Source organism: Lactuca sativa, chromosome 2, assembly GCF_002870075.4.
Source record: "Lactuca sativa cultivar Salinas chromosome 2, Lsat_Salinas_v11, whole genome shotgun sequence".
NCBI classification, from domain to species: domain Eukaryota; kingdom Viridiplantae; phylum Streptophyta; class Magnoliopsida; order Asterales; family Asteraceae; genus Lactuca; species Lactuca sativa.
The window spans coordinates 54,786,835-54,803,795 of record NC_056624.2 but is presented as its reverse complement, the minus strand read 5'-3'; the positions used below and the strand labels follow the sequence as shown (position 1 = coordinate 54,803,795).

The following is a 16,961-nucleotide window of genomic DNA, read 5'->3' as shown; positions in this document are numbered from 1 at the left end:
GAATTCCTTTTATGGTCGCAACAATAACATACTTTTTTATCTGATTTAAAAAAGACAATAATATTATAAGTATTGAATATTAAATAACGAAATGTGTTAAAAACAAAAATTAGAAAGATTGATAGAAATTTCAGAATTTTCTTACCTCAGTCGGTTCGAAAATATCAACGATTGTTTTCGGCTCATTTTAAGCACAAAATCATCCTTTTCAGAACTTCGATTAAATTTCATATAGGAGAAAGTACTGGATGAGTTTTCATTGAGACCGTCTTGATTCAAACTGTTAATTAACCACACAGTTACATCATTTATAACATACATTGCCATTTATTATTAACAAAAAAATAACATAATGTGAGAAACCTTTTTTTGAAAACTTTTATCTCATCAATGTCACTATTGATGATGAACTTTGATACATCATAATATGTATTAACATATTGCCGATCTATAAAAAAACAAAAAAAAGTAAATAATCATTGCAATATAAAACATAATTAAAAAAAAACGTTATACCTTACCAGACATTAATCTTTGCAAACTGAAGGATTATGACAATCTGGAGAATGTTTGGATTCTTTTGGATGTAATCCGACAATGTGTAACAATAATCTCCCCATAGGTTAACATCCAATTGAGAACCCCTAACAAAAAGGATGGGAATTACAAATTACAAATAATATATTTTTTTTGATATTGCAATCAAAATAGTTAATATACACAATAATTAATTTATAGATATTAAAAACAAACTTGACATCTTGGATCTGTAGTCTCATCTTATGCCTCTTTCTATCTTCATTTCGAGCATCAATTTTACCAATTGCGACCACCAAACCGATAACATCTATATATCAGCATAAATACAACCAAACAGATGAAATTAGTTTTTATTTGAAGGGTAGAAAAAAATAAGTCATTTAATATAATATATATATATATATATATATATATATATATATATATATATATATATATATATAGGTAAACAAATAATACTAACCCAATGAAATGTTTTGTGGAACAATGCTGACGATAATGGGATGATAGTCAATAAAAGCAAACCCAACAACTGATCCAAAAAAATGGAGACATGGAGTGACAGTAGTCTCGCGATTGAAGGTGAGCCTTTGCATTTGATCAGTTAGTTGAAATTTTCCTTCATCCATCTTTGCCAAATTTGGATTTTTGATAAAATAAGCTTCCCCTTCTTTTAGAACATTTCTAAACTTGTAAATGTAAGTATTGGGGACATGACCTTGGATCTTGTTACCCTAAATTATGATGTATATTAACATCAATATTCAAGTTTGGTTATCAAATTAAAAAGTTAAAAACATAAATATAAATATAAACATGTAAATAATTAGAACCATATATATAGTGTACCTGTTCGTCCATTAAAATAAGTTGAATGGAGAAAATTTCGTCTTTGTTATAGTAATCTTCCAGTGTCCATAATCTGATAATACGAAGCTTCATAGTAAACATGTCCTTCAAGACATCTAGATCACTTATGAGAGTAAAATCACAAACATGCATGAATCTGTAAAATAGGGTGATAGTATAAATACATGCCAAAAATAAAAGTGAACAAAAATATTCCCTGTTTTTTAAATTTAAAAATTCATGAAATGAAAGTTAATGGTGAGTAAGTATTATGGTTTACAATGACATCAAAGTCCTAAATAAACATGTAACATACATAGATTGTCTTATTATTATTATTATTATTATTATTATTATTATTATTATTATTATTATTATTATATTTCTGTTTTTATTTAGATGACATGCATATTTAGATGTGATTTATAAATTTTAGATGTTTTTTTCATTAATATGATGAAACTTTAAAACGTGACAACACAAATTCAAATACGAAGGATTCATATGTCATTCTTATATTTAGCAGCGAGAGAGGATTGAATAAGGTAAGCACACTACACATCTAGAGCTTTATTATATTAAAATATAAATATAGAGTAAAAGGGTAAAATGGGGATTTTCATAAATACAGAAATACCTGCGAACAAAAGCCATGAATTGGTCGTTTTATGTATATCACTTGAAGTTAACCATTTGTATAAAAGCATTAAAAACAACAATATACTGCAAAATATTTATATAGATGACAGTAATGTACATATAAAGGACGATTGAATTGAAGAGTTTTGTATACTTACCTGATGGATCGAAATCTGTGAATGTAGATGCAGAGATACGAAAGAATTATACTCTGAAAACCTTGAAGAGAGAAGTGAAGAAAACAATTTTATGGATCGGTCATTATATGTATTTATAGGTATAATGATAAAGTGATTGTAAATTGAATAACTGATTTTCAGGGATATCATATCTCGATTTCTCTATAATTTCTCTATAATCTCTATAACATCTGTATAATATAATTTAAAATTTAAAATTTAGTTGCAGCTAACAAGTTTTTTCTTTTTGAAAGGTAAATCTTGAACTATTTGACATAGAATGTAGGAGGTATTTATGGCAATGAATCATAGAATTAAAGAGGTTTAAGAGGGAGAATTTGGAAAATCAATTGCTGTTTTTTAGGGATTTTATATGTATAGTCTTTTGTATCCTGTATATTTAAAATTGAAATGCCGGTAATTTAGAGTATCAATCAATTGTAACTGATATACTGATTTGTAGGAATATATATATATATATATATATATATATATATATATATATATATATATATATATATATATAATTTTTTTTATTTTTTATTTCGCATGCAATATTCATAGACTGACACGTGACATTTGATTAGGTTGACACATGGCAACATTATATTGAAGTTATTTATTTATTAGAAAGAAAGATATATATATATATATATATATATATATATATATATATATATATATATATATATATATAATTTAATTTTTTATCTTTTGAGTATAAAGAAATGAAATATGATATTTTTTGTAATTAGTTTTAAATAAGTATATAAAAAATAATTTATTAAATAATTTTAAATCTTTTTTAGAACGGATCTTCTTCAATACCATCATTGTATTTTTATTTATCTTGATTAGTTTCATCTCAATATTTTGCTTTTATTTTTTATATTGATTAAGCTCGTATTTATATCTGATAACACTTTAGGGGATTAGTCGATGTCTTGGCCACACCTAATTGATTAATCTCTACATAGACAATTCATAAAGTTATGATATTTGTCATATGTCGACAGTGCCTAGTCTTTTTTCTTTTATTATTATTAACGTCAAGAAAAAACATATCATAAAAGCTCAATTACAACTATATGTGTGTCTAACTGTTTGGAAGTGATGACAAATGAAAGTTGTAATGAAAATTGTAGATTAATATGAACTTAATTGACATAATAATTAAAATAAAATATTAATACGATAAAAAGACTAACTTACCCTTCTTTTCTCTTTTTCGTTTTCTTTTATTTATTATTATTATTATTATTATTATTATTATTATTATTATTATTATTATATAACAATTTTATTTGTTCTTTATTTTAATAGACAGTATTAATAGTAGTTGTTATGACGGTATAATAGTTGTTTTTTTCTTATATTTAAGATTATTCGTTTAAAAAATAACAATAAAATCTTTTGAAGCTGAATAAAAAAAATAAAGTATATAAACGAATGATGTAAATGAAAAACACATAAAATAACATTAAATAATTATATTTGATGTTGAATAGTTATCCGGGGTTCTATTTTAATTTGTTTATTCGAGCAAAAAATAAATAAATAAAGACATTGTATATTGTGACCGAACAAGACGTAAAAAAAAATATTAAATCATATATTTGATTAAGATGTTAAAAATATTAAAAGATTTTTAAACTACAAAAACAAATATGAATAAATAAATGTAAGAATAAATAACAATATGATATATGTAATTTATATAATTAATTTAAAAAAATAAAAATAATTTTATAAAAAATCCATAAAAATTCTATTAAAATAAAGAACAAATAAAATTGTTATATAATAATAATAATAAATTATTAAAAAAAAAGGAAATAATAAATTATTTTTTTATCTGAAACAATTACTAAAACCGTAATATTTATAAACTACAGGGATATTACATATTAATTTGTAAATTTAGAAATCAAAACTATGAATCAGATCAAAACACAAATCAAAACAGAAGGACCATTTCTGTAATGGACTTAAAAAAGAACATAAAAATGGTTTTCAAAGGAGACACGGTGTCAGTATATGGGATCATTATATTTTTAATATTATTTTAATTGAATTTACCGTTAATGGTTTTGTGCAGGTGGTTTTGATTTTTATCGGGTGTGTTTAGAATCTCCCATGAAACGAGGTTATTATTAACGTGTACTGTGTAACTATATAGACGCTTCATTATGGTCTTTGACAGTTCACACTGAATCCTTTCACTAAAAGTCAAAACAAAGCAGCAGCAGCAGCAGCTATAGATCAAAGCCTGGTACGTTTTTCTTAACTTTTTTTTTCTCTGTGTATACGAATCTATCAAAAGTTTTTAAATCTATGGATCTGGAAATCACGTTTGCTTTGCTGCTGATTGTGGGATTGTTGGTGCATGTTGTTTAGTTAAAATCAACTGAAATGTTGTAATGAATCGACAATACATTTTCATTTTCACTAGTTTGAATATATAACGACGTTACGGAGGAATGATTATCAGCTAGAGATCGATGTTAAAGTCGACCATCAACAATGTTGTTTCACTTTCCTATTTATGTTTTTCCTAGATGCAGGGTAGTCGTATGTTTAGAAAAAGTAAATATTTTGAATCAACTACTCTCACTTGAACACACACACACACACTTAAAAACAAAGGCATCAGATCACTTGGTTCAAGAAGTTTTGTGGTAGGTCTTAACCAAGATAAATGGGTGTTTTTGGGGACTCTAAACTATGTTGAAGATACTTATATAGATCTGGTTAATTCAGTAAAATTAGGAAGAGGGGTATTTTTGGAACATTTTTTAAACATCAGTTTTGTTTCTGGTATTTGTGTTTGGGTCAAACCTTTTTTTGTTTTAGTATAAATAAGGCTTGTAATTCATTAAGAACTCAGTTTTCTTCTCTTCCAACAGTATACTTAGGTTCCAAGTAATTGTCAATTCCCCTGTTCGTGTTCTTTCTTATTCCTTTGTTTATACTCTTTTTGTTAAGTTGGTGCACAAAGATCAAGGCGTGAAGCAGTTCCTTTTGATTACATATATTAATATATTACATGTACCACAGTACCAGTAATAAAAAATTACATAGTCAAAAGATAGAAAACTTACGGTATGGAATCATATATGATGTATAATTATTGAGGGTATATTGGTCGTTTTGCTGTTTTATGTTCTGGGAGTTAGGAATTGTGTCATGGCTTGTGTTTTTACGTGGAAATGTTTTTTTTGTTCGTTTTTCTAACTTTATAAATGATTGATGTGTTGAATATGATTACAAAATCTCTTTATTATAGAAATGTCATCTATATACAAAAAATTTTTTGCTGCTATAAATATAATTGGGTAGAGTTTTTAACTTCTTATTACAACATTCTAATTTGAAAAACCGACCCAATTATAGCAATGCTATAATGTGCCAATATAATTGGGTAGAATCCATGGTTATGAGAACTATCTTCGTCTTCTCATACAAGGTATCCACATCTTGCAGGAAAAACTTTGAGTACTATTTACTTATGGCTGGTAGATGATATTTAAAACAAGATAGTTCTGCAAATTATTAATGAAAATATGAACGGACAAAAAAGTAAGCTAATTGACAACCTGTAACAATTTCATCCCCTTTCTAATTTGTTACACATGCTTTGCAGGTGTCACTAAAAAGCTAGAATATTGGAAAATGGAGGTTGTATCTGCAATAATTAGTCCTATTGTTGAATCATTAATGGGTCCTGTAAAAAAACAGCTGGGATATATCTTTTCCTTCACAAAACATGTAAGGAACATGAATACTATAATGAAGCAACTGGATGGTACAATACTTGATGTCAAAAAGCACATAGAAAGAAACAACATTAGTAATCTGGAGATACCTGCTCGTATACCTGGTTGGTTGGAAGAAGTCGAAAAGACCAAAGAAAAAGCTCAAACCATTTCAAGTACTGGGAATGGATGTTTTAACTTGAAAATGAGGCATCAAGTAGGAAGGAATGCATTCAAGATCATAGAGGAGATGAAAAGTTTTATTGATGAAAACAATAAGATAACTTGGAGTGATGCTCAAAGACCACTTGGGAAAGTGAACTCGAAAATCGCATCTAGTTCTGCACCTTTGGATGGTGATGCCCAAAATCACTTCAAATCAAGAGAGAGGACCTTCAAGGATGCGCTCGGGTTTCTTCAACAAGATCACAAGAGCCAAGTGATAGCCCTATGTGGAATGGGAGGTGTGGGGAAAACCACTATGATGGAACAAGTGAAAAAGACTGCAGAAGATAAGAAAATGTTTGATTATGTTGTGAAGGTGGTTATTGGGCAACAAATTAACATGTTTTCTATTCAGCAAGCTATAGCAGAATATATGGGTCAATCCCTCACTGAAACGAGTAAAACAGCAAGAGTAGATCGTCTTCGTATAACATTTGGGAACCTTCCAGAAGGTAAAAGAAAGGTTTTAGTGATATTTGATGATGTATGGGAGACTATTGAACTCAAAGATATTGGACTGAGTCCTTTGCCCAATGGCTTCAAGTTGTTGCTGACATCACGAAATGAAAATATTTGCAAACAAATTGCAGTAGAAGCTAATTCGGATTCGACACTAGTTCGAGTGGATGTGATGGAGGAGCTTGAAGCACATAATTTCTTTTGGCAAATCACAGGAGTTTCAAAACAACATGATATGGAGCTGAATCAAATAGGAAGTGAAATTGTGAGAAGATGTGGTTTTTTGCCCCTTGCCATTAAACTCATCGCCAAAACCCTTCAATTTCATGAAGTTTCTGCATGGAGAGATACTTTTCAACGGTTGAAGAAGAAGAATCTTGATGAGAATGTGCAAGAAGTTATTAAGATAAGCTATAATTATATAAAAACAGAGGAGGAAAAGGTGATTTTTCTTCTGTGTGGCTTGTTTCCTGATGACTTTAATATTCCAATCGAGGAACTCACAAGATATGCATGGGGCCTACAGTTATTAAGTGAAGTATCTACTTTGGGAGAGGCTAGAGACAGGACAAAAACATGTGTGCAGAATCTTAGAAATGCAAATTTATTGATGGATAGTGATTACATTGGGTGTGTCAAAATGCATGATCTTGTGCTTGCTTTTGTGTTAAGTAGAGTTTCTAAAGGTGACCATGCATGGATAATCAACCATGGTGATATTTTAAAGCGGAGTAGAGCTGAAGTGGAAGATTCTTGCAAAAGAGTTTCTATTACTTGCACAGGAATGTCTGAGTTTCCTGGTGACTCTGAGTACCCAAACTTGTCACTTTTGAGACTTATGAATGGAGATAAGTCGCTTAAGTTTTCTCAAGGTTTTTATGAAAGAATGGAAAATCTTGAAGTTGTAGCATATGAAAAAATTCAGTATCCATTGCTTCCCAGATCACTTGAATGCTCCACCAAGCTACGAACACTCATTCTCCATCAGTGCTTATTGATGTTTGATTGCTCTGCTATTGGTGAACTCTTGAATCTGGAAGTGCTTAGTTTTGCTCATTGTGGCATCAAAAAGTTACCATCCACAATCGCAAAGTTGAAGAAGCTAAAGCTTCTGGATTTGACAGGGTGTCTTAATCTTCGTATTGATGACGGTGTCTTGAAGAATTTAGTCGAGCTTGAAGAGCTTTATATGAGAGTTGCGTGTGGAAAGGCTATTTGCTTCACAGACAACAATCGTGCTGAATTAGCAGAGCTTTCAAAGCACCTTTCGGCATTAGAAGTTGAGTTCTTTGACAACAAGGATACGCCCGAGAATATGGTGTTTACTAAACTTAAAAGGTTCAGGATCTGTATGGGATGTGGTTTAGAATACAATACTCGCAAAAATATGCATTCATTTGAAAACACGCTGAGGTTGGTGACTAACAAAAATGAGCTATTGGAATCTGGAATGAATGAGTTGTTTGAGAAAACTGAGGTGCTTTATTTGGAGGTGGATGGTATGAATGATCTTGAAGAAGTTTTAGTGCAATCAGTTCATCTTCCTCGACAGGCATTTAATAATCTAAGAGCCCTTGATGTTATCAAGTGTGCAAACTTAAGATACCTCTTCACAGTCCCTATTGCAAATGGTTTGATGAAGCTTGAGCGCCTCACGGTTTCACAATGCTCTGTTCTGGAAGTACTTGCACATAGTGAGAATGGTGGAGATGGGGTAATCAAGTTTCAGGGGCTAAAGTTTCTATCTTTGAAGAAGCTACCAGAGCTGATAGGTTTTAGCAACATTGATATTGTTATTGAGCTACCACAGCTGCTGGAGTTGAGACTTGAAGGCCTTCCTAATTTCACAAGTATTTATCCTCAGAAAACATCTGCAACATCTTCTATGTCCAGTAATGTCTCTGCAATTCAACCTTTCTTTAACAAACAGGTACCTCTATATTATTTAGGATTTATGTTGACAGTTTCATAGATAGATAGTCTTGTAATCGAAGTCTGTATTGATTGGATTGTGATTTGTGAATTTGTGATCCCCGAAACAAACTATTTTAAATTTGATTTCACTACTGATTATCAACATGTGTCTTAATTTTTGTGCAGATGCTGATTCCTAAGTTAGAGATATTGCAAATTCATGGTATGGATGAGCTGAAAGAGATATGGGCTTATCAATTTAGTATTAGTGACGAAGTTAATGCCTGCATGTTGACAAAGATTGAAGTGAAGGAATGTGATAATCTTGTGAATTTGTTTCCAACCAATCCCATGTCTTTGCTTGGTCGTCTGGAAGAGCTTCATGTTTCTGAATGTGGAAGCATTGAAGTCTTATTTGACATGGACGTGAGTTGTATTGGTGAAATTGAAGAATTCGGTAGCAAGTTGAAACACATTAAAGTATATAGGTTGGATAAGCTAAGAGAGTTGTGGAGGATGAAAGGGGAAAGTAGCTTTGATATCCTCATTCATACCTTTCAAGCTGTTGAAAATATAGAAATAAGAAGGTGTGAGAGGTTTGTAAATGTATTCACACCTGCTGTCTCCAAATATGATGTGAGAACACTTATGAATGTGAGTATAGATGGTAGGAGACCTTGTGAATCAAGCAGGAGAAACATTCAATTTGCTCAGAAAAGCCAGGAGGTATGTGATTTAATTGAGCTTTCTATTTCTATTTTTATTTTCATGTTAGAGCACTTATGTATATGTGTCTTTATATACATATACATATCACACTACAACAAATCAATCCATTCTACACAATTCTTTGGATGTGTTCACACTTTAAAGTGCAATAAGATTATTTCTAAATCTTTACACTTCAACATGTGATAAAAAAAAAAAAGTGAAAACTCCGAATTTAGAAACATGGACAAATTACCTATATCACTACAACACTTTTAAGATTGGAAAAGTAGGCTATATTTCCCACATTGCTAAGTGTGGATCTGTTTTAACCTTTGTATTATTAATTACATATTTATAAGCAAGTTAATGCGGACCAAAATTTCTAAACAATTTAATGGACCTCAACCCAAAAAAAAAAAAAAACACAGGGACCAATTTTGTAATTCAGTGTGAAAAATATCATTTTTACGTATAGGAGATTTGTAATTATATTTGTTGTTGAGATATCTGCAGCTTAATGTTATATCCAAGGCAGAGGTGAATAATAATATTCGTGACGTTGAATCCTCAATTCATCCCATACCTTTTCTTAATCACCTTGAAAGACTTAATGTAGAAGACTGTGAAGATGTTGAAGTGGTGTTTGAGATAGAGAGTTCCAGTATCAGCAGCAGCACAGATTTCACAACAACTCCGCATAAATATAATCATCAACCACCACTACTACTTCCCTCTCTCAAGGTTTTAGATTTACAATATATGGAGAGTATGAGTGATGTGTGGAAGTGCAATTGGAAGAAACTTGTAATTCCTCAAAACCAATCACAATCCTACTCATTCCACAACCTCACACGAATAAACATGGGTTTCTGCAATAGCATAAAGTACTTATTTTCACCTCTCATGGGCAAACTTCTTCCCAACTTAAAGGAGGTCCGCATAATTTTTTGTGATGGTATTGAAGAAGTTGTTTCAAGTAGAGATATTAATGATGAAAATGAAGAAATAATATCTTCTACTCACACAAACACCATCTCCTCCTTCCCTCTTCTTGAGATGCTCGCCCTTGGGGCTCTGCCACGCCTCAAGAGTATCGATCAGTTCCAGGTATATATGATTTCTTTTAAGTGGTTCCTTTACATATTCAGTTATTTGTTTTATTTCTTTTTTTAATATTCTCTTCTCCATTAGTTGCGTGATGTAACTCCATAAGCTAATACTTCTGAAGGTTGAAAGACAAAAATAAATAACGACATGCATAATATTTAATGGTTTTTTTTTTTATTTAAATCGATTTATGATAAGACCAGATTGTGAGGGAGTGAAAAAAATTGTTGATGCATGTATAATAAACAAATAAGTCCAAGTCTGTTCATTTTCAAGTTTTAATTTGAATAAATGCTAATTAGTTGTATTAATTAGCACCCTGGCAGTTCTGCTTTTTCTTGTTTCTATTTCCTTTTTTTTTAGATGTTCATAATCTCCTATAAGCCTATATAAGGCCACTTTTATGATTGATTTAGTGTGCTTTTTCTTTCATCCACAATCTACTTGTTCTTTCTTTCATCCATAATTGGAAATATTCTATGCTGACCACTTTGACCTGATATAGCAGGTTAAAGAAATTTTGTCAAAGTTGAGTGGCTTTAGTGAAATGAAGTGGACTAAACTTTGACAACCTTTTCAATTATGACCCACTTTAACCTGCTATATTAGGTCAAATTTGTCGAAATAGAAAGAAATTTCAAACGTTGGTACGTTTGATGTGCTAAAACTGAAATGGAGTTGTTAAACTGCAAAAAACAAATTGGCCGAAATATTGTGATTTTTCTGTATATTGCCCTTTTGTAGTTCAACTTACATTGTTGACGTTACTGAACATTTCTAGAAACAAATATTGTGTTAAATTGTAGTGTGTATGTGTGTAGCAAACAGCTAAGCTTTGTTAATTGAATCAGTTCCATTGATTTTTGCATGTGTTGTTGTAGTGTTCTCAAGTCGATGTTGCTTCTTGGTTCTTATGCCAATACTCCAAAAAGATTTCTATAAGTTATTGCTATGCCTTGTCAAGAGTGTTTCCATCTTATGTAGTGGGACAATTGAATAAACTTGAAGAGTTGAGAATATCAGAATGTGGGTCAATTGTGGAGATATTTGAAATTGAAGGGGCCAACAGCAATGGTGTTGATAGTATTACTAATGTTGGTGATGGAAGTGATGCAATCACCATCCCCAGGTCGGCAAATATGACTTTTCTTCAATTGCCCAACCTAACAATATTGTATATACATAAATGTGAAGTTTTAGAATATATATTCACAAGTTCGACACTTGAAAGCTTTAAGCAACTCAAAGAATTGACTGTAATAAAATGCAAGGCAATGCAAGTGATTGTGAAGGAAGATGGAGAGCACATAGAAAAATCTAAGTCTATAATAGTCTTCCCACGTCTCAAGTCCCTTAAACTAACAGATTTACCAGATCTCAAGGGTTTCTTCTTGGGGATGAATGAGTTCAGGTGGCCAGTATTGGAAAAGGTTAAGATTTATGGCTGCCCGCAAATGATGAGTTTCACATCTGGTCACTCAAAGGCTTCGAAGCTCAACTACATACATACAGGATTAGGCAAGCATAGTCTTGATCAATGTGGCCTCAACTTCCATTTGACCAATGAGGTATGTTGTTACTTTACTTCAACATTTAACCACATGTCAACATGTAGTTTTATTATGTTTTAAGATATTTGCATACAAATTTAGGAAACACAAAGCAAAACCAAGTGAAGATACATAACCACTTCCCGATTTTTGTATCTATAAAAAGTTACCAAAGTATGCAACATTCCTAAGATATTAACCTGTCTCTTATGTTATGAAAGATGTTATATTCGATCATTCGTTAGTTAACCACTTAATATACAAATCAAGTTAGATGAACTAAAGACAGGCCCAATTGACCCACTAACTGTGAGTGGTTTTTGACCATGTCGAAAGATGAAAAATACAATAACTTAATTATCTTTTTTCCTAATAAAATCGGATGTAAACATTCAGTAGATGAACACAACTAGAAATAAACAAGTACATGGATAATTACTTTTTTGAAGTTTCCAAAATACTTAGGGTGCGTGTTGTTGTGGAAATTTTGGCCGTTTTCAGGAAAATTTTTCCAAGAAAAATGAGAATTTTGAAAACGCGTTTAGTTCGTCTATTTTTCTAAATCTTTCATGGAAAATGAAAATTTTCTGTTTTTTAAAATTACAAACAAGTTGGACATTTTTAGAAAACCAATAACCATTGTTTTTCATATTTTTTTAATTCAATTTTTTTTCTAAAATATAAACATATACCCACCATCACTCCATCCACCTCTACCTACCCACCCCCAAGCCCCCCCCCCCCCCCCCCCCCACACACACACACACACAAACACCCCATACACCCACAAACCCCACCCACCTATGCTCAAACCCCCACAAACACACACACCCATAAACATACACCCACCCCTACAAACACACATACACCCACACCCACAAACACACTCACACACACACACCCACACACACCCCACCCCACCCCCTCAAACACACACAGACACACCCACCCATCCAATACCACTACCACAATCATCAACCTATAATCACCATCATTAGCACCACTACCCCATCACCAGCACCACCACTATCACAATTGCTTTCGCCATCACCACTGCCATAATTGTTGTCGCCACCACCACCACCGTCGACCTGCTACCGCCACCACCCCCACCCACCACCGCTACCATTTTCTAAAAATCAAAACCGTAAGAAAAATACACATCTAAACACGTTTTCTAATTTTCTAAAACTAAAAATGAAAATGAATAAGTTTTAACTAAACGCACTCACTCCTACCCCACCCACCTACCCCTACATTAACACCCCCAACCGACCACACCCCTACCCACCTACTCCCAAGCCCACCCCACAAACACACACACACACACACACACATCCTCACCCCCATCCATACAAACACACATACACACACAAACACACATCCATCTCCACCTCGACCCCGACCCCCACCCCCATACACACACACACACACTCACCCCCACAAACAAACGCGCACACACACCAACCCCCACAAACACACACTCATCCCCACTCCCATCCCCCACAAACACACATATACACACACACCCACCCCCACCCACAAACACACATATACACACACCCCCACAAATACACCCACCCACAAAACAGACATACACACCCAACACCACTACCACAATCACCAACCTACCATCACCACCACCACTACCCCATCACCAGCAGCACTACCACCGCCGCCACCATCACCACCACTGCCACAATTGCCACCGCCACCACCACCACTGCTGCCACCACCACCACCATCACCGTCGTCATCATCGACTGCACCACTGCCCCTCACCGTCGTCCCCACCAGTGCTGCCGCCCCACCCCCACCCTACCACCACTACCGTTCTCTAAAAATGAAAACGGATAGAAAAATACAAATCTAAACACGTTTTCTAATTTTCTAAAACGGAAAATGAAAAATGAATAAGTTTTAACTAACCGCGTTTTCTAAATTTTCCAATGAAAACCGAAAACGGAAAACGAAAACTGAAAAGGGAAAACGAAAAAAAGAAAAGGAAAACTGTTTTTTCGTAACTAAACGCAACCTATCTTTTACATTTTATTTCTTTTCTATTTAAAATGACTCGACACATTGAATAATAATAGAACTTGCAACCCTTTAATATGTTTGTATACTAAATGTATTTTTTTGTTTATAATTGTCAGTGTTTGTGATGATCTATGTTTCTAATTTCTTATCAGACTCAACTCTCAATGTGCTCTACTCCAGCTATGATAAAGCTAGTTCAGTTCCCTTGGTCCTTTTCAAATTTAGTTGAAGTAGATGCACAAAAGAGTGACATATTGTTGAAAAGCAGCATAGTTTTTCCATGTAAGGAGTTGCTTAATTTGAAGAATCTTGAAAAGCTTTCTATTACCAATGCCTATCAATCTGTAGTAGAGGAGGTATTTGAAGTAACAAACGATGATGTGAATATTGGAACACAATCTGTTGTGGCATTTCAAAAGCTAAAAGAGGTGACTTTGGGTGGAATAAGTAATTTGAAGCATATGTGGAAGAGCCATAGGTGGATAGTGTTGAACTTTCCAAACCTTACAAAGGTGTCGATTGTAAGTTGTAAGCTTCTTGGACATGTTTTCAGTAGTTGCATGATTGGCAGTCTATTGCAGCTCCAAGAGCTAATTATAAGTGAGTGCAAGAGTATGGATGTGATTGTCAAGCAAGTTGAAGATTCTGAAACTAGACCGACCGAGGTTGTGTTCCCTTGTCTAAAAACCATCACACTTCATGAGCTTCCAAATCTCAAGGGATTTTGCTTGGGGAAGGAGGCTTTTCAATGGCCATCGTTAGATACTTTGAAAATCAAAGATTGTCCGGAAATAATAGTTTTCACAAATGGTCAATCAACTACTCCGGAGCTGAAGTTAATAGATACAACTTTTGGATTGTGTCATACAACGGAAGACCCAAACTCCTTTATAAAGACCTATCAACAAGAGGTATGTGGTGTCTCCTTTGGTTATTATTGATAGATTAATGTTTTCTCCAACAAAAAACTTTACATTACTCTCCAATTTACAAGTTGTAATCTCCTACAGGGATGGCAGTTCTAGAGAAACATCAAATTCACACGTGCAGTTTGGTGTATTTTCAAGTTTGCTATATAACACTTAGTTTCCTTTGTCCTAATCATGTACATGCTTCTCTACCTTATTATCTGATTGAATCGACTTCTTGTCAGAGTTTCTTATGCTTAATATTTCAATTCAAATTATCGAACTTCTAGTATCATGTAATCTCATGTATTTGATTAATCTGTGACCAACATAGCTATATTTATGCAAGTTTTTCTTGATTGGTTTGTACATATTCCACTATTTTAAATAGTGCATAAAATTTTGGGGGATGAAGGTGCATTGAATAATAATCCATTGATGAAACTTTCTTAGCTCGTACTGGGCAAGAAACAAAAGAAAAGGAGCGAACCTAATTTGCTATAACATAAAACTTCCTGTAATTCAACACATCTGTGCTCTTAATTTTTATTAACACCAAGTGTTTGATAAAATTCTTCAATGAAAAAAGATCCCTAAAGTTTTGGCTCCTCTTTTAAGTTGAGTGTATTAAACTATTAATGTTTGTTTTGTATATGAGCACTTCATTCTTGAAGAAGCGAGTCCATTTCTCTCTTGTAAGTTGAGTGTGTCACCCAAGGATGTTTTCTTTGCAAAGATCATAGGCAATGTATAACATCATCATAACATTATCTAAACTCTGAAATAAAAACAATAAAATTTGGTTACAGATCTTTTGTTCGATGCAGGTTTTCATCGCCCTATTCAATCAATCTAAATTACAATGATGCTACTCTTGAATCCCTCTCTGAATCATCCATAATCAACTCGAAGCTTCACACTAATTCCTTTTCTTCCCCTTGAAAACTAGTATATGACATCTTGTTGCACATATGGGAAAGAAGTGGAGATCAAGAAATATGGAGTACAAAAGCTATTTGCGTATTTAGTACGACTTTCTGCCATTTCTGTAAGACTATGCGGAGTGGGTGCAGTTTCCACTGTGGTTTGTGACCGTGTCAATGGAGAACACCGCCCCTAGCATGCGGTTTAAACCGCACTCCCTTCCCCCACGGCTGTTTATTACCACATTCTTTTCTCTCTCTCTCTCTTCTTATTTTTAGTTTGGGTTGTTTTAAAATTCCTAAATGGACTATGCATGGGCTACAAAAACACACACATACAATTGAAACAAATCCAGGGAGTATTTCTATTTTCTTGTGCTTTGTTTTTTATTTATTTTTTTTGTTAATTTAAATTATTCTAGTATATTGAACATGACAAGTATTGAGGTTATGCTTTTTATTAAAAATAAATTGTTTTATAAAATTAAAAAAATATATGTTTGCCATTGTTCCCACTGGCACTTTAATTAATAAAGTTTTTTTTTTTCCTTTGTAAGTTATTTTATTTGAGTTTATTTTATAAGTTATTTTAATCGTTTCATGTGTGTGTGTTTTTTTTAAGTTTGCAGTATTTTTTTTTTAAATTTCATTTTTTTTTTAAATTTTATTTTAAGCAATGCAATGCAATGTTTTTTTATTTTGAAGTAATTAAATTTTATGTTTTTTTTAATTAAAAATGAAGTCATATCTAATTTAAATCCTTAAAAAAATATGGCACCACTCCTTAGGTGTGACAAGGAACCATACTTTTGTGGTAAAAGCTGACATGGTGCTTACGTGGCAATGAAGGGAGTGCGGTTTCTGTGGCACCACTCCCTCCAGGCTAATGACTGATTCGTCCAATATAAAGTTTAAAAACAAGATATTATCAATTGAAAACTAAGTATATAACATCTTGTCGCACATTTGATGTATTGACTATTGAGGATATATTGGTCTTTTGCTGGTGATGAGAATTGAGAACTGTTAATTCAACACGCACCTACTCCAAGGGCATTATTGGTATATTCTAGAAGTTCAAAAGGTGGGGGACCAAAGGATATTCGGTTAGAGGAGAGAGAATGGAGAATAAAAGGGGAATCAGACGTTAGCTGACGTAGGG

The 16,961-nt window shown here is 32.8% G+C and overlaps 2 protein-coding genes across 2 annotated transcripts; one reads left to right on the top strand and one right to left on the bottom strand.

Moving 5' to 3' along the window:
• Positions 1-36: 36 nt before the first annotated feature.
• On the bottom strand, positions 37-1,482 carry LOC111907182 (replication protein A 70 kDa DNA-binding subunit A). Its single transcript, XM_052768826.1, has 6 exons — positions 1,390-1,482; positions 1,004-1,274; positions 754-847; positions 522-644; positions 146-280; positions 37-40 (listed from the first exon to the last, which is right to left on the bottom strand). The coding sequence occupies exons 1-6, from the start codon at positions 1,480-1,482 to the stop codon at positions 37-39; spliced, it is 720 nt and encodes a 239-aa protein (XP_052624786.1).
• Positions 1,483-4,343: 2,861 nt separating this feature from the next.
• On the top strand, positions 4,344-16,738 carry LOC111907150 (uncharacterized). The gene is made up of 7 exons (XM_023902950.2): positions 4,344-4,479; positions 5,851-8,576; positions 8,747-9,286; positions 9,785-10,378; positions 11,260-11,946; positions 14,121-14,879; positions 14,979-16,738. The coding sequence occupies exons 2-7, from the start codon at positions 5,880-5,882 to the stop codon at positions 14,991-14,993; spliced, it is 5,292 nt and encodes a 1,763-aa protein (XP_023758718.1). The 5' UTR covers positions 4,344-4,479; positions 5,851-5,879; the 3' UTR covers positions 14,994-16,738.
• Positions 16,739-16,961: the final 223 nt, after the last annotated feature.